The 13,881-nt window shown below is 39.5% G+C and overlaps 1 protein-coding gene across 1 annotated transcript; it reads left to right on the top strand.

Annotated features, from left to right (window-relative positions):
- Positions 1-7,963: 7,963 nt before the first annotated feature.
- On the top strand, positions 7,964-12,061 carry LOC308384038 (biotinidase-like; the record flags this gene model as incomplete). Its single annotated transcript, XM_080862343.1, has 6 exons — positions 7,964-8,209; positions 8,930-9,079; positions 9,186-9,337; positions 10,839-11,016; positions 11,112-11,696; positions 11,789-12,061. 6 exons carry the CDS (start codon positions 7,964-7,966, stop codon positions 12,059-12,061), a joined length of 1,584 nt encoding a protein of 527 aa, XP_080718469.1.
- Between the last annotated feature and the right edge of the window lie 1,820 nt (positions 12,062-13,881).

Below are 13,881 nucleotides of genomic sequence, written 5' to 3'. Positions count from 1 at the left end.
AAGTATTTGCTTGCAGCATTTCTTTTTTTGTAAAGACTCCATTCAATTGGAAACGGTATGTAACTGCTATTTTTTTTTTTTTCACACTGCTGAAGGGTTTCCTAACAGCTTCTGGAAGATCAGTCACATGAGGCGGACTTATTGGTGCTCTGGAAATTGGAAAGTCCTGCAACAGGTGTGAAGAGCTTCTGTGTGAGCTGCTATAGTGTGATAAGTAGAGATGGACCGATCCGATATTACGTATCGGTATCGGGTCCGATACTGACCTAAATTACTGGATCGGATATCGGAGAAAAATAAAAAATGTAATCCGATCCATTAAATATCACGAAAGCACCTCACAAAACTTGCAACACGCCGTAACTCACCTCAGAACGTTAGCACGTCGGAGCAGTATGCATCACGTGATAGAGCAGCTGTGGCATGCGGGACCTGTCGGTGGTCTGGATAGCATGTGGAGCTTCGCTAGCAACCCGGCATTTCATCTCCGACAAAGTTATCCCGAGAGAAGTAAAGCAAGTGTGTAAGTCCATCTCTGAATGTAAAGCATTCCTGCGTTAAGCTTAACAAGCGACTGCCTCTCCTGCTGCTACTTCAATCATGAAACTGCTTAATGATCAGCTGATCGGCTTTTCTGTCGCGAGTCCGTGTCTCTTGTTTGTTTTTGTCCCACTTTGCACCAGAAAGAGGAAACCAGTGGCTGAACAACAGCAGCACGTTTAAGCTTGATAAGCTGTTGTTAGAAGTTATTTAATATTACTTTCTACTCGAGGATCTTTTTCTACGTAGCTGACGGCTGGTAACTGTGCAGGGGCGGATCTAGCAAAGTTTAGCCAGGGGGGCCGATAGGGCATTAACAGGGAAAAGGGGGCACAAAGACATACTTTTCTTTCTTATTCTCATTTAAAATGTCTAGCTTTTAATAAATAATTATCTGACACCCAAAGTTTTAATTTGATGTAAAATGAATAGAAGTCAATTAATGTATATAGTAACTATTAAGTCTAATATATATACCCTAGTAAGCTATAGTACTTTTTCCTTTGGGAAGGTACCATCTGTGCAGTCTGCAATTTTGATGAAGAAAGATGTTGAATCTATTTAATATTTCTTGAAAAATAATTGATTTCTGTGCATTTTTTTCCACACTGCATCAAATTAAGGTTGATTACGTCGATTAAGCATCATGAGGTGGAGCGTGAGGGGTGGTTCCCTATTTTTTATTTATTTATTTTTGTTGTTGCTGGGAGTTGGAACCCTATTAGTTAGGTTGCTTAATATTTACGCTAAGTACTCTTTAAAATACCAGAATAGGGAGGATGGTGTAGGTTTAAGTTTATTAGATTGATCAGTATTGCTGAACTATGAAATATTTTTTTTTTGCATACAGGTATAACAGAATAGCTTTAGTGTAGTTGTTGTTTTAAACTTGAGTATGAACTTATACAAAATGCAGCAAGATATTTAAAAAAAACAAACAGTTTTGTTGATTAAAACACACTATATCGGATTCATATCGGTATCAGCAGATATCCAAATTTATGATATCGTATCGGACATAAAAAAGTGGTATCGTGCCATCTCTAGTGATAAGTGCAGTCCTGACACTTTTGGGCACTGTTTCTTTATCATAGAGCTGGGCGATATGAGATTTTTTCATATCACGATATGTTTTTTTCATTTCAGGCGATAACGATATCTATCACGATATAAGCCAAATAACTATATTTGTAAGATTTAAATGTGCTGTTGCTCACAAGTAAAATGTGAAATAATCAGCAGCTTGTTTTTATTTAAATATTTATTTCCCATAATAAGTTCAACAGGGTAGATGTACTTAAGGAACATGAGACTTTTTCAGATAAATAAGGGCAAGTATTGCAAACTACACAAAAGGCAGCCGCTAAAGCGTTTAACCTTCCTGCCTTCTTGGGACCTTTTTGTGCCACTGCTATGTGTTAAATGGCTGCCATTTCCACTGTGTTCAGTGGAATATAACCAAACTTGCCACAGGATAGTTTTTACCTGTCAATGTTAATATTCCAGTGTGAATTCCTTAAATCAGCCTAAAATGGCTGAGCAGCAGAAATCCCCACACCCATCACCCTGGGGACCATTTTCTGCCCATTGACTTCCATTATAAACGCTATTTTTCAACCCCAAATTATCATCATATGATTTTATTTTTTCTTCTTTTCTTGGATGTCAATGAAGACTCAGGGCCTTGAAGTTTTAATTTTTAAATTGCAAAAAAAATGCAAAAAAAATAATGGCAGGTCAAAATGTATGTTGGTGCCAATCTTTGGTCCATCTAAAGGCCTACTTATAATGACAATCACATATTACTTCAACTGGTTTTTTGTGGAAATATTTAGTTTCGTTTTTTGGTTTTTGGGGCTTATAACACAGGGCGCTCATGTAATAACACTGGGATTTGAAGGGTTAAAACAACGAAAATATAATTAAAACTTTACATGAATATTTCAGGGAGAAGTAGTTTTACAAGGTTGGCTAATTTAAAGTGGAATAAAATATGGATATATGGTCTTTTTATGGCGTGGCTGAGAATGGTCCCTAGGGTGATGGGTGTGAGTTTTTTAAAGGATGGCAGGAGGGTTAAGTTTCAAAATAGAACAAACGAAACAGACTAAATTGTCAATTCCACTTAGAAACAAAATATTAATTCTAAAAATAAATCTTAGTTTGTTTTACAGAAGAACAGACAAAACTGACTAACTTTTGTCAATATCAAATAAACTGAGAACTAAAAGGAAATTCTCAATCTCTCCTTGTTGTATAGCTGAGCTTTTCAAACAGTTTTAACAGTTACTTTAGTCTGACAAAAGCCGAATGACGAATTAGCGCTTCCAGTCAGAGACTGAGGCTACATCCACACGTACACGGGTATTTTTGAAAACGGAGATTTTCCGTTTTCGTTTTAAAAAATAATCCCGTCCACACTTAAAGGGAGAAATGAAGGAAAACGCTGCTATGAACATGCCAAAGCAGCAGGTGGCGCTAGATTCCTAACCGTGCAGAAATATTGGCCAATCAGAAGTCTAGAAGCCTCGGTCGGAAAAAGTAAACAAAGCTGGGGCATAGAAGCAGAACCGAGTCGTATGTGTGGACGGACAGTAACTGTGTGTATATGTAAGCATTTAAACACTGCAGAGAGTAGAATTAACAGTATTGTAGAAATTCATTTCACCGAAACAATAACGTGGCGCACAGTGTGACGCATGCACCAGTTTATTGTATTTCCAGACTTGCTTTCGGCACAATTTACAGTGCACGCTACTCTGTTTTTTGTCAGACTTGAAATAGCCGAAATACCTTCACACTACGGAACTTCTATGGCTCTTCCGTTCGACAATCTCTCCGGCGTTGGAACCATTATCTGTTTTCTTTTCGGTCACGCTCGGTTGATTTTTCTAGTCGGCACACTCATTTCCTCCATTACCCGCTGGCTGCTTCCCAAACAAACACACGTGCGGCTTGGCACTTGTGCCGTACGTTACAAGTCACGCGACGTGACGCTGCGGCTGTGATTGGTTCGGCTCTGCGCTACTTAATTTGGATTGGCTGATTTTTTTTATTTTTTAAGAGGACAAGAGCGGCGAGGTCTATCGCGATAGCTTAATTTCTCTATCGAGTAAAAGTTATATCGCGATACATATCGTTATCGTTCTATCGCCCAGCTCTACTTTATCAGTAACACAGATGGCTGCCACATGCAGCAAAAAACACAAATGCAAAGTATGGAAAAACAAACACAGGAGCAGCAACTGACAAGAAAGCTACAGAAGTTAAAGTTAAATCAGGGTCATGTGCTTTATTAAACAGAGTTAATTCAGTAATCTTTTTGATAATCACCATGTCGACTCAAGACTTGAACTGTTTTTAATACTTGGGAGGTTGTCCTGAGACATCAAGGCAGTTTGACCTAATTCACTGTTTTTATAGTAACTATTTAGTCACAAACTGTGTACTACCTGCAGAGGTTTTGAACTGTAATCTCCAGGTAGTGTTCCAGTGATATACTAGTGAACCAAGATGCAAAATGGCACGGTTTCATGCACCCACTGTCAGTTTAACCGTGCTTTTTCTGTTTTGACATTTTAAAAAGAGTGAAAAAGGTCAGTCAGTGACAACATAATGATGAGAGCTGAGTATACATACGAGTAGTGTGCATCACCATTGGTTTCACATTTTTGTACTACAATAAATAGTCTTTAATGCAGGTAATAAAACGAGTCAACATTATTTACCACCAGAGATGGGCAGACTGTAATCTGATTACTTTTTTTAAGTAACAAGTAAGGGATTACTATCGCAAAAACGGTAATTAGAGACAGAGAATGGTGCATATAATTTAATTTTACTTGATGCATGAAGTTAAGATTAAAACTGATAACAGTTTTTAATTGTAATTTAAAAAAAATAAATAAAAATAAAGTAATTAATTACTTTTGAAAATAAGTAATCAGTAAAGTAACGGGATTACTTTTGGGGGAAGTAATTAGTTACTGATTACTTTTTTCTAGTAACTTTAACAACACGGTTTACCAAACACGTCTGATGCTGACAAAGAGACTTAAACTCACACATATAGACAAATAGTTGTTTTAATTTAAGAAGTCAGCAGCTTCCAGCAGTAGAGTACATAGTCCAGCCATACAACGTCAGCACACATCCACTGTCATTACAGGTCTCTGCAGGCTGTCCAGAGCAGTGTCTTTGCCTCGGTGTCCGGTGAATGACCCCACGCAGTCCTGAGCTCATTTACACGCACGCTTTCTAAAGAGTCCTCAAGTCTTCCTCTGCGCTTTTCCTACAGGATCCGTGATGACTACTATCCCCCAGGCAGCCAAACCTTGAACACAAGTGCGCATTTGTTCATTAAAAGACTCCTAATGCAGCAAACAGTCAGAAAACTGATTGACTTACTTGCAGCGAAAGTGATCTGTGCCACTGTCCCCATTGAGGTGGGTCCTCCCTGCCGCATCACCTTCCGCGCTGCGTGAAACACATAAGCTCCGGACAGAATCAGCCCACCTCCGGAGATAAGCCTGCAGCTCCAGCAGCTCTTAAACATCTGGCTGGGTTTGGACACGGGGGCATCTGCTCCTCCTGTTGGCGGCTCTAGCCCTGTTGACATTGTACCACAGGGTGCTGCTAATGCTAATGCTAATGCCCTTGGTTATAAACTCCTAGAAACGTCAAACATGAAAAATAAACCGGAAACTGTTCCGGTTTTGTTTGAATGACTCGCCCAAATGAAGAACAAAGTTAGAGACTTAACACAAATGCTATTTTCACTGGCTGAAGAAAGGTCGGATTTAGCAAAGTGGGTCCAGGTCATGGCCCTAATGTTTCCTATCTGGTATTTTCAAAATAAAAGTTGTACTTTACCATTCGGAACAAACGCTGGTCTTTGGGGGGAGGGACAAAGATCGACAGAAAACATAAAAACATTGTGATAAATATTTAACAATTTTCCATTAATAAAAACATATTGTCTTATTTCATCTATTTCTATGAGGAAATTTCTTTCCAAAAGAAGTTGCAATTTCATTTTAAATGTAAACTTACCGATCTAAATAATAATAATAATAATAATGGATTGGATTTATATAGCGCTTTTCAAGGCACCCAAAGGTATATTGAATTCATATTCCGTATTCAGTTTGGTGAAGTGCCAGATCTCATTATACAGGTGCATATGGTAATAAAAGGAAAAGCCTGACTCACAAAAAAATAACTGCCAGACTTATTGAACCTTCTGATAATTGAATCAGGTGCTGCTTACTTAAGAGACCTGCAGCCTTATGTCCATAGAGCTAGAGCTAATGTCCATAGTTTAAGGAATAGTTTGAAAACAACATTTTTTTTCAAACAGCATCGTGTGGTGTAGGTGGTCATCAAAATAGAGAACAGAACTGAACAATTTCCAATAACAAACCTTAGCATGCACTAACATTACACATCTCTAAACAGCAATATATATTTCAAAGTTTTTTATCAATGTATTGACTGTTGCAGTGAACAGGCATGCTGCTTTGAAAATCACGTGCAATGTGTGACCACGATTGGCACACTGTTCACTGAGACCATGAATGCCACTTCTTTGAAGCATTCTTCTTCTTCTTCCATCAAAATGGAAGCAAAAGCAACACGAGATGCTTTGATCTACCGAAAGGAAAAAGCAGAATATCTGAACTCAAACCAGCCAGGTGGAGTCATTAAGATAGAAACAATAATTCAGTGCAGTGTCTCAGGTAGCTCTGTGCGTTATATATAGGCTCAGTACAATGAACAGTCAGTTTCAGGGAACTCCAGTGTCGGTACTAGCGGCTTTTATGATTTTATGTTTGTAGTCATTTAACTTCCATCCATTCATTGAACTTAAGAGGAAGAAATGTCAGGCTGGTTCGGTGCATTTGGTCCCATGCTGTCTTTAACTAAACAACTTAGTTCACTTTGTGGCTGAGCTGTATGTGAGGTTATGTCATGGCAGCTTTGGCTGGAATACCTGTCTCCTCCTAGGCTTAGCAAGTTTCTCCGTGAGTAGAGCTTCTAGCTCTTCTAGCTTCTAGCACATCTGTGGCCGTGCAGGCGGCCTCATTGGAACCTTTAAATAAAATCCCATAAACCTGATATCTAGTGTCAAATTATATCAAAGCTGCTTACTGTCAGAATTGTTTAAAACTGTGACTGCAAATAAATTCAAACAAGTGAGCTTTTCTCAGAGAGAACTGAAAAAGAGAACAAAGCAATCCAGAAGGCAAAGAAGGAAAGGGAAATAGCAAAGAAGACAACTGAAAAAGCAATACTGAAAATGACTGAAGTCCAGAGAGCACTGAAGCAGAAGATAAAAGAAATACAAAAAGTAAAGAAGGAAAGTGAAACAGTGAAGAAGGCAACGGACAAGGAAACGATGGAAATGAAGGAAGTTCACAGAGCCCTAGAAAAAAAACAAAAAGGAAATAAAGAAGGCAATGAAAGCAACTGAAGTAGCATAGCGGCAAGAACAGGTGGCAGAACTCAAGCCCAAGAGTCAAAGATTGAAATGCAAGAAGTACAAATAGAACTGAAAGAGGGGAGAAAGGAAATGGAAAGATAAACATGGACCATCAAACTAATGAAACTAATGGAACTAATGAAACTCCAGAGAGAGCAGAAATAAGTAAAAAATGAATTAGAAGAGGCAAACATGGAAAATCAAAAAGTAAACAATAACACAGACATTGTAAAACAGAAAACTGAAACAGCAAAGAAGTTCCTGGAAATCCAAGAGCCCTTGAAGAAATTTAAAAAGGAATAGAAGAGGAAAAGAGAGAAAATGAAATAACAAAAAAGAAAATGCAACGATTGAAAGAGAAATTGCAAAGATGGCAGCCACAAATGCAAAGAGGGAATAGGCCCAAGTATCCTCTCCATCATCAACAATTCTTTGTCTACTAGTGTTATGCCATCTGTCTTCAAGCAGGCAGGTGGTTGTTCAGCCTCTGCTAAAAATGATCAACATATCTCTAAACTTCAATTCCTTTCATACGTTTTGGAAAAAGTCATTCTTCATTAACTTTGTCCTCACTTACAACAAAACCTTTTTAGAAAGTTCCAGTCAGGTTTCATGGTCAATCACAGTACAGAGCCCGGCCTACTAAAGTTTCTAATCATCTGACCTTGAGTGCTGTTATTTATTTTTGCATGTACTTAAAGTCTTGATGGTACAAAATAATCTTCTGTTGTATGGTAATGTCCTAAATAAAGTTGTTTTGCTCTGTTTTTTTTTTCAATTTTCCAGCTAATGTAACAAATCCTTGGGTCTGTTTTTGGAAAATCACTCTGCTTGGCACGAGGAGTTTCTTATAACATCTTAACTAGAAAATTGAGCTGAGTCATCGTGCCTCGTGGACGACTTTTGCCCTCTTCTTATAGTGTGTGTTAGCGCACAGCCGGCATGCCTCGTGTGAAGCAAACTGGAAGAAATATGTTGTTCGTCATAGCTGTTGTCAGTGTTTATTTGGCATTGGTCATCAGTCCAACGGACTCCACTGCAGACTCATCATATGTTGCCGCTGTGTACGAGCACAAAGTAATCCTGAACCCAGGCCCCCGCACACCCGTGTCCCGCCACGAAGCTCTGCAGCACATGCAGAAAAACCTGGATATCTACGAGGAGCAGGCAGCCCGGGCAGCCCAGCAAGTATGCACACATTTAAATGTTGTGTTTCATGTTTTTAGTCACATGATAGCATTACTCAATGAATTGTAGCAACTTCTGTTGAGATGTTCTTCAAATGAATGAACTTGTAATGGACAAGAATTAATATAGTTAAGGCTACTGCAGAAGAAAATCAAGACAAACATGATTCAAAGCCTTACAGTAAGGCTTCCTTTATCTCTGACTTTTTACTGAACTGGTAATTGATGTTCATATGCCCTAATATGACAGCTGTCCACCCTTTAGTATCACTTTATAGCTGTTGGTCGACAGTTATTAATGCTTCACCCTGTATGAAGTTTACTGTCACTACCAGAGGTGTAGTCCTGCCATAACGCATAGGAGCAGACTATATCGTAAACTATATGTATATATGTCTGTATACACACAACTATATGTGTGTGTGTGTGTGTGTGTGTGTGTACATACATGCATGTAAAATGTTTGAATGTAAATGTGTTTATAAAACTCTGACTTTAACTTTAAGTTCACGAGAGAATACCTGAGTGAGAGAGATGGAATCAAACGTGGAGAGAGACAGGCAACTAAAAAGACATCCAGAGAGGAGAGCTGATGAACATCATCACACAGATCACTTTATGTTGTTAAATTCAGTGTGACATTTGAGCAAGTAGAAATAAGTAACTCAAAAGTTACTGCAACAGATCTCATATCTCTCTGTCATCTTCGTTTCACTCTCAGGGTGCCCAGATCCTGGTGTTTCCAGAAGATGGTATTCATGGGTTTAACTTCACTCGGTCATCCATCATTGGCTACCTGGAAACCATTCCCAACCCTCAGGAGGAGAGCTGGAATCCGTGCACAGAGCCGGAAAGACACAACAACACTGAGGTTCACAATCATATATTTAGATTTTGTGATGGCAAGAAAACTCTACTCTCACAACATCTCACTGTGTCTGAATCTCATCATATTTGATTATGTTTGTGACTCAAAGGTTCTCCAGAGATTGAGCTGTATGGCTCGTCGTAACAACCTCTACCTGGTGGCCAACATGCCCGACCTGCAACCCTGTCCCCTGAAGACCAGCCCCTCCTCCACCTGTCCTCCTGATGGGCGCTGGCAGTTCAACACAAATGTGGCTTTCAGGTACATGTTAACTCTTAATATGGATTTCTAGAGAACGGACAAATAAAAGGTTTATTTTTCTATGACTTATTGTCCACAGATGCAGTGCTTGTGCCTAAATAAAAGAGCAGTTCTCCACATTTCCATCAAAAAATGTTGGCACGACTGCCAAAAATACCACAGAGTCAAAGTTGAAACTTCTCTTGTCAGTAGCTACTGGAGAAGCTACTGTAAGAAATACCAGCTACACTGAATACAACAACTACAGTGGTGGAAATAATTATTTGATCCCCTGCCGAATGTGTAATTCTGGTCACATCCAATCAAATGAATGGAAAGAGACAAACTATCAACCAAAAATCCAGAAAAAATATTTAGTAATAAATAAATAAATAAATATTTTATCCCCAAGCAAAACTTTATGATTGGCAAAGAAACCCTTTTTGGCAAGCAGTGGTACAACATTTGTTGTAGTTGGTTACCAAGTTTGCAGATTTCAGGCGGGGGCTTTGGCCCACTCTTCTATACAGAAACCTTTGAAATCCTTTAGGTTTCTTGGCTCCTGCTTGGCAATCTGCAGTTTCAGCTCCCTCCTCAGATTTTCTATAAGACTGAGGTCTGGAGCCTGGCTACGCCACTCCCTGACATTAATGTGCTTCTTCTTCAGCCACTCCTTTGTTGCATTGGTTGTGTGTTTTGGGTCATTGTCATGTCAGGACGACCCATCCACGACCCATCTTCAATGTTCTAGCTGAAGGAAGGAGGTTATCGTCCAAGGTTTTACAGTACATGACCCTGTTCATTGCCCCCTCAGTACAGTGAAGTTGTCCTGTACCCAGACAAACAGCCCCAAAGCAAGATGTTTCCACCTCTGTGCTTGACTGTAGCGATTGTGTTCTTTGGTTTAGAGTTAACATTTCTCTTTCTCCAAGCAAAGCGGGTTGATTTTGGTTTTACATGACCATAGTCATAATCCAGTGACAGTTGTCAGTATTTCCACTGCTGCACAGCAACGATAACGACTGATAATTAATTTGGCAAACTTTACTTTTCAAATTGTAAACAAATATGGCTTAAAACGACATTTCTGTCGTTGCCACAGTGTAACTCGGTTTAACGCAGCAGCCTGAAGTGTCCATCAAACTGAATAATCTCATTAGGAACCCATCCTCCTTTGGGCTCCGCCTTCAAACAAAGTTAAAAGTGAGTTGATTCGCACGAACAGGATTTCTCTCCGAGCGCAGAGAGCTGCCTGCCACAGATTGAAACAGCAGCAGAGCACGCAGAGCAGACATTCGTGTGTGTGATGGCTTCTTTGTGTGTGCAGCTGCAGAGTTCCACGCGCACAGTTGTCGAATTTACGCGCGAGGAATTTCATTGTGCCCGAAATGATTTGCTCGGATTATGTTTTTGCTCGCACTTTTGTTATGACATAAATATAATTCAGTAATATATCCTGAACTGACTGCATCAGTGAAAAAGAGCTGTTAGTGACCTGCGTAAAATATCCTCTTTCATACAGGTCAGACGGCCTTCTAATTGCACGCTACCACAAGCAAAACCTTTTCTTTGAGCAATCCTTTGACACACCTCCAGAAGTTGAAGTCATAACATTTGATACACCTTTTGCTGGGAAGTTTGGCCTCTTCATCTGCTTTGACATCCTCTTTCATGATCCTGCAGTGGTGCTGGTGGAGATGGTATAAAATATAATCACATACGCACTCAGAATATATATCCAACATTGTTGGGATTGACTTTGATATCCATCGTTTCTTCTTTGTGGCTTTTTAAGGGTGTGCGTCAGTTGATCTTTCCAACAGCGTGGATGAATGCGCTCCCCCTGCTGGATTCAGTTCAGTTTCACAGTGCATTCAGTCTGGGTGCCAACGTCACTCTACTATCTGCCAACATTCGCAATGATCAACGCATCATGAAAGGAAGCGGTATCTACACCCCCTTTTCTGCCACCTACCACCATGCCTGGAAGGGAGACCCAGAGGAGGGCAGGCTGCTGGTGGCCAGAGTGCCAGTTTTGGAGCCACTGGAGGTAAAACAAAGTGCAGCCAAAGAGGTGGAGGCTGGTGGTGTTGAGTCTGCATCATCAGTGGCTACAGACTCTGGACGCTGTCATCAAGACAGCTGTGATGATCACTCTCCTGATTCGGTCCATCCCTCTCACTCCACCTTCATCTCATTCATGTTCCACGACCCGTTTACGTTTGTCCTCTTAAACGAGACACAAGGTGACGTTAAAGTGTGCAACGGCACTTTCTGCTGCCGCCTGCAGTACAGGTGGTTACTGCAAGACCATAAAGAGCTCTATGCTCTCGGTGCATTTGCAGGACTGCACACCGTTGATGGACGTTATGCACTGCAGGTAGGAATGAAAGAATTTTTAATATTTATAAACTTTTAGAAACTGACCAGGACCCTGCTGACTTTTATTTGTTACATGTCAAATATCTACAGGTTTGTGCAGTAGTCCGTTGTGGAGGGTTGGATCAGAACTCTTGTGGACAAGTAGTAGAAGAAGCAGAGTCAAAAATGGACTTCCTGTTGGCGGGGAACTTTGACACCAAATACGTGTACCCATCTATTCTGACAAGTCGAATGTTCCTGGAGCAGCCCGAGAGTCTGCAGAAAGCTCCAGACGGGAAAGTGACCATGAAACATTCAAACATGAAGGGTGGCCTGGTCACCACCTGCCTGTATGGACGAATGTACCACCTGGACAATGAATAAAGTTTGGAGGGATCAGGAAAATAAAGTTCAGTGTTATGGATAAGAGCTGTTCTGTGTTCTCCATCTGTATCCATTCCCTTCTACTTATGCTTATCAGGGTAGGCTGGAGTCTGTCCCAGCTAAAGGAAAACAAATGTCTTTAGTCATCTGTTACTTGATCTTTTCTGGGTGTTCCTTTCTCAAGGCACAAATTATAATGAAGAGAATATTCAAATGAATCATTCAAATTGATTAAACAATGTTTGTCTCATGCAACTTAATGCTAATTGTGCATTTTTATTTAATTTCCCCCCCAAAATCTTTTTTTTTTTGCACTTTATTTTAAAATGACCTGTGTTAATAACAAAAGCCTATATATGAATTACCCATAAAACTAACCATACCTATGAGCACCATTTCAGGATTGCTCTCACTCTCTATTACACTCCATTTAGTAAATGAGACCCACACCTTACAATACCCGACATCTAAAATTTATAGGCTGAACATCTTTTAAAGTTACATTATTAGACGCAACTACAGTAATGTGGTCACAAAGAAGACTGCTTCGTGTTAAGAGACAGATGGTTAATAGAATTGGTTTTATGGATACTATTTGATTCCGTGCATTAAAATAGATTTTGTTGTTTTGTCCTTATTAGTGGAAACATATTAGTAGTCCTGCACATATTTGTGTAGTTTTTAGTCAAAAGATGACTCGTGTATTTCCATGGACCTGTGAGTTATGAAGGAAAATGTTAAAAGTGTTAAAACTGCCCCTGGTCTGAAACTAACTCATTCACTTCACTGTCTGCAGAGACAGCAGGTGCTCTTGCTTGCTGTAGGAGGTGTGGTCAGGCCCTCGGAGGGGCAAAGTATCATGAAGCTTTGTGCTTGTTGGAGATATGGTGGTGAGTGATGTACTAAGAGCCAGCCCATTCCAGTTACCACTGTTCATGCCAAGTATTACTAATGTGGTCCTTCTCTGCAGTTTGAAATACAGTATATAAAGCAATTCTGCAGGGTTTGAAAGCCACTAATTAGCATGACCACCTTTATTCTTCAATGCGCCTGATATTCTTGTACAAGTTTTCTTGTCATTTCTTTCAGGAATAGTTCTCTCGTTAGCACCATCAAGCAAATGCAAAAAACTTCCAAATCAGACAGTCAGTCCCTGAAACTCCATGGCTCAGATGTAAACATGGCAAATAAATAGTCTCATAACACAACAGTAAGAAATATAATGAAGCTTTTTTTAAATTAATGTCACATAATATATCATGAAATTCTGTCATGGGACCATTCTGTTACCACGATCCCTCACACTCAAGCGATCTTGCTACACAAAGAGGTGATGTTTTTTAGTGTGGACACTGAGACTGGACCCTAGTCTTGTTTTATAGCTGCTGATTGGCCTTTGTCACAGCAGCTGTTTGAATGTGTCCTTGCAGTGTAAACACAAAGTCAATTATTAACGTTTATCAATGCTCTGCTCCACTGAGATAAACTGGTTCACTGGTATGTCCGATACACTTATCAACAATTTATCGTACCTGTGTTTAAAATGCCTTTTGCTAAAAGAAAAATATATTATCATGAGAGCCGTGCATTTTATTAAATGTTCCTGTTTGTGTAGACAATGATTATTTACCAAATTAGTTGACCAAATGAACCCTTATTGTCTACATTTACATGTATTTTGACAGTTACATAACTGTCTCATTATTATAGCCACACTACACATTTACAACAGGAAATTCTTTTATAGATGTTGTCAATTTATTTTACATTTAAACACATCTGTCTAGGCATATTTATTTTAAAAAATCCCAGATTATTAT

The sequence above is a fragment of the Rhamphochromis sp. 'chilingali' genome, assembly GCF_963969265.1.
Source record: "Rhamphochromis sp. 'chilingali' genome assembly, chromosome: 17".
NCBI classification, from domain to species: Eukaryota; Metazoa; Chordata; class Actinopteri; order Cichliformes; family Cichlidae; genus Rhamphochromis; species Rhamphochromis sp. 'chilingali'.
This window is presented reverse-complemented; position numbering and strand designations above follow the sequence as displayed.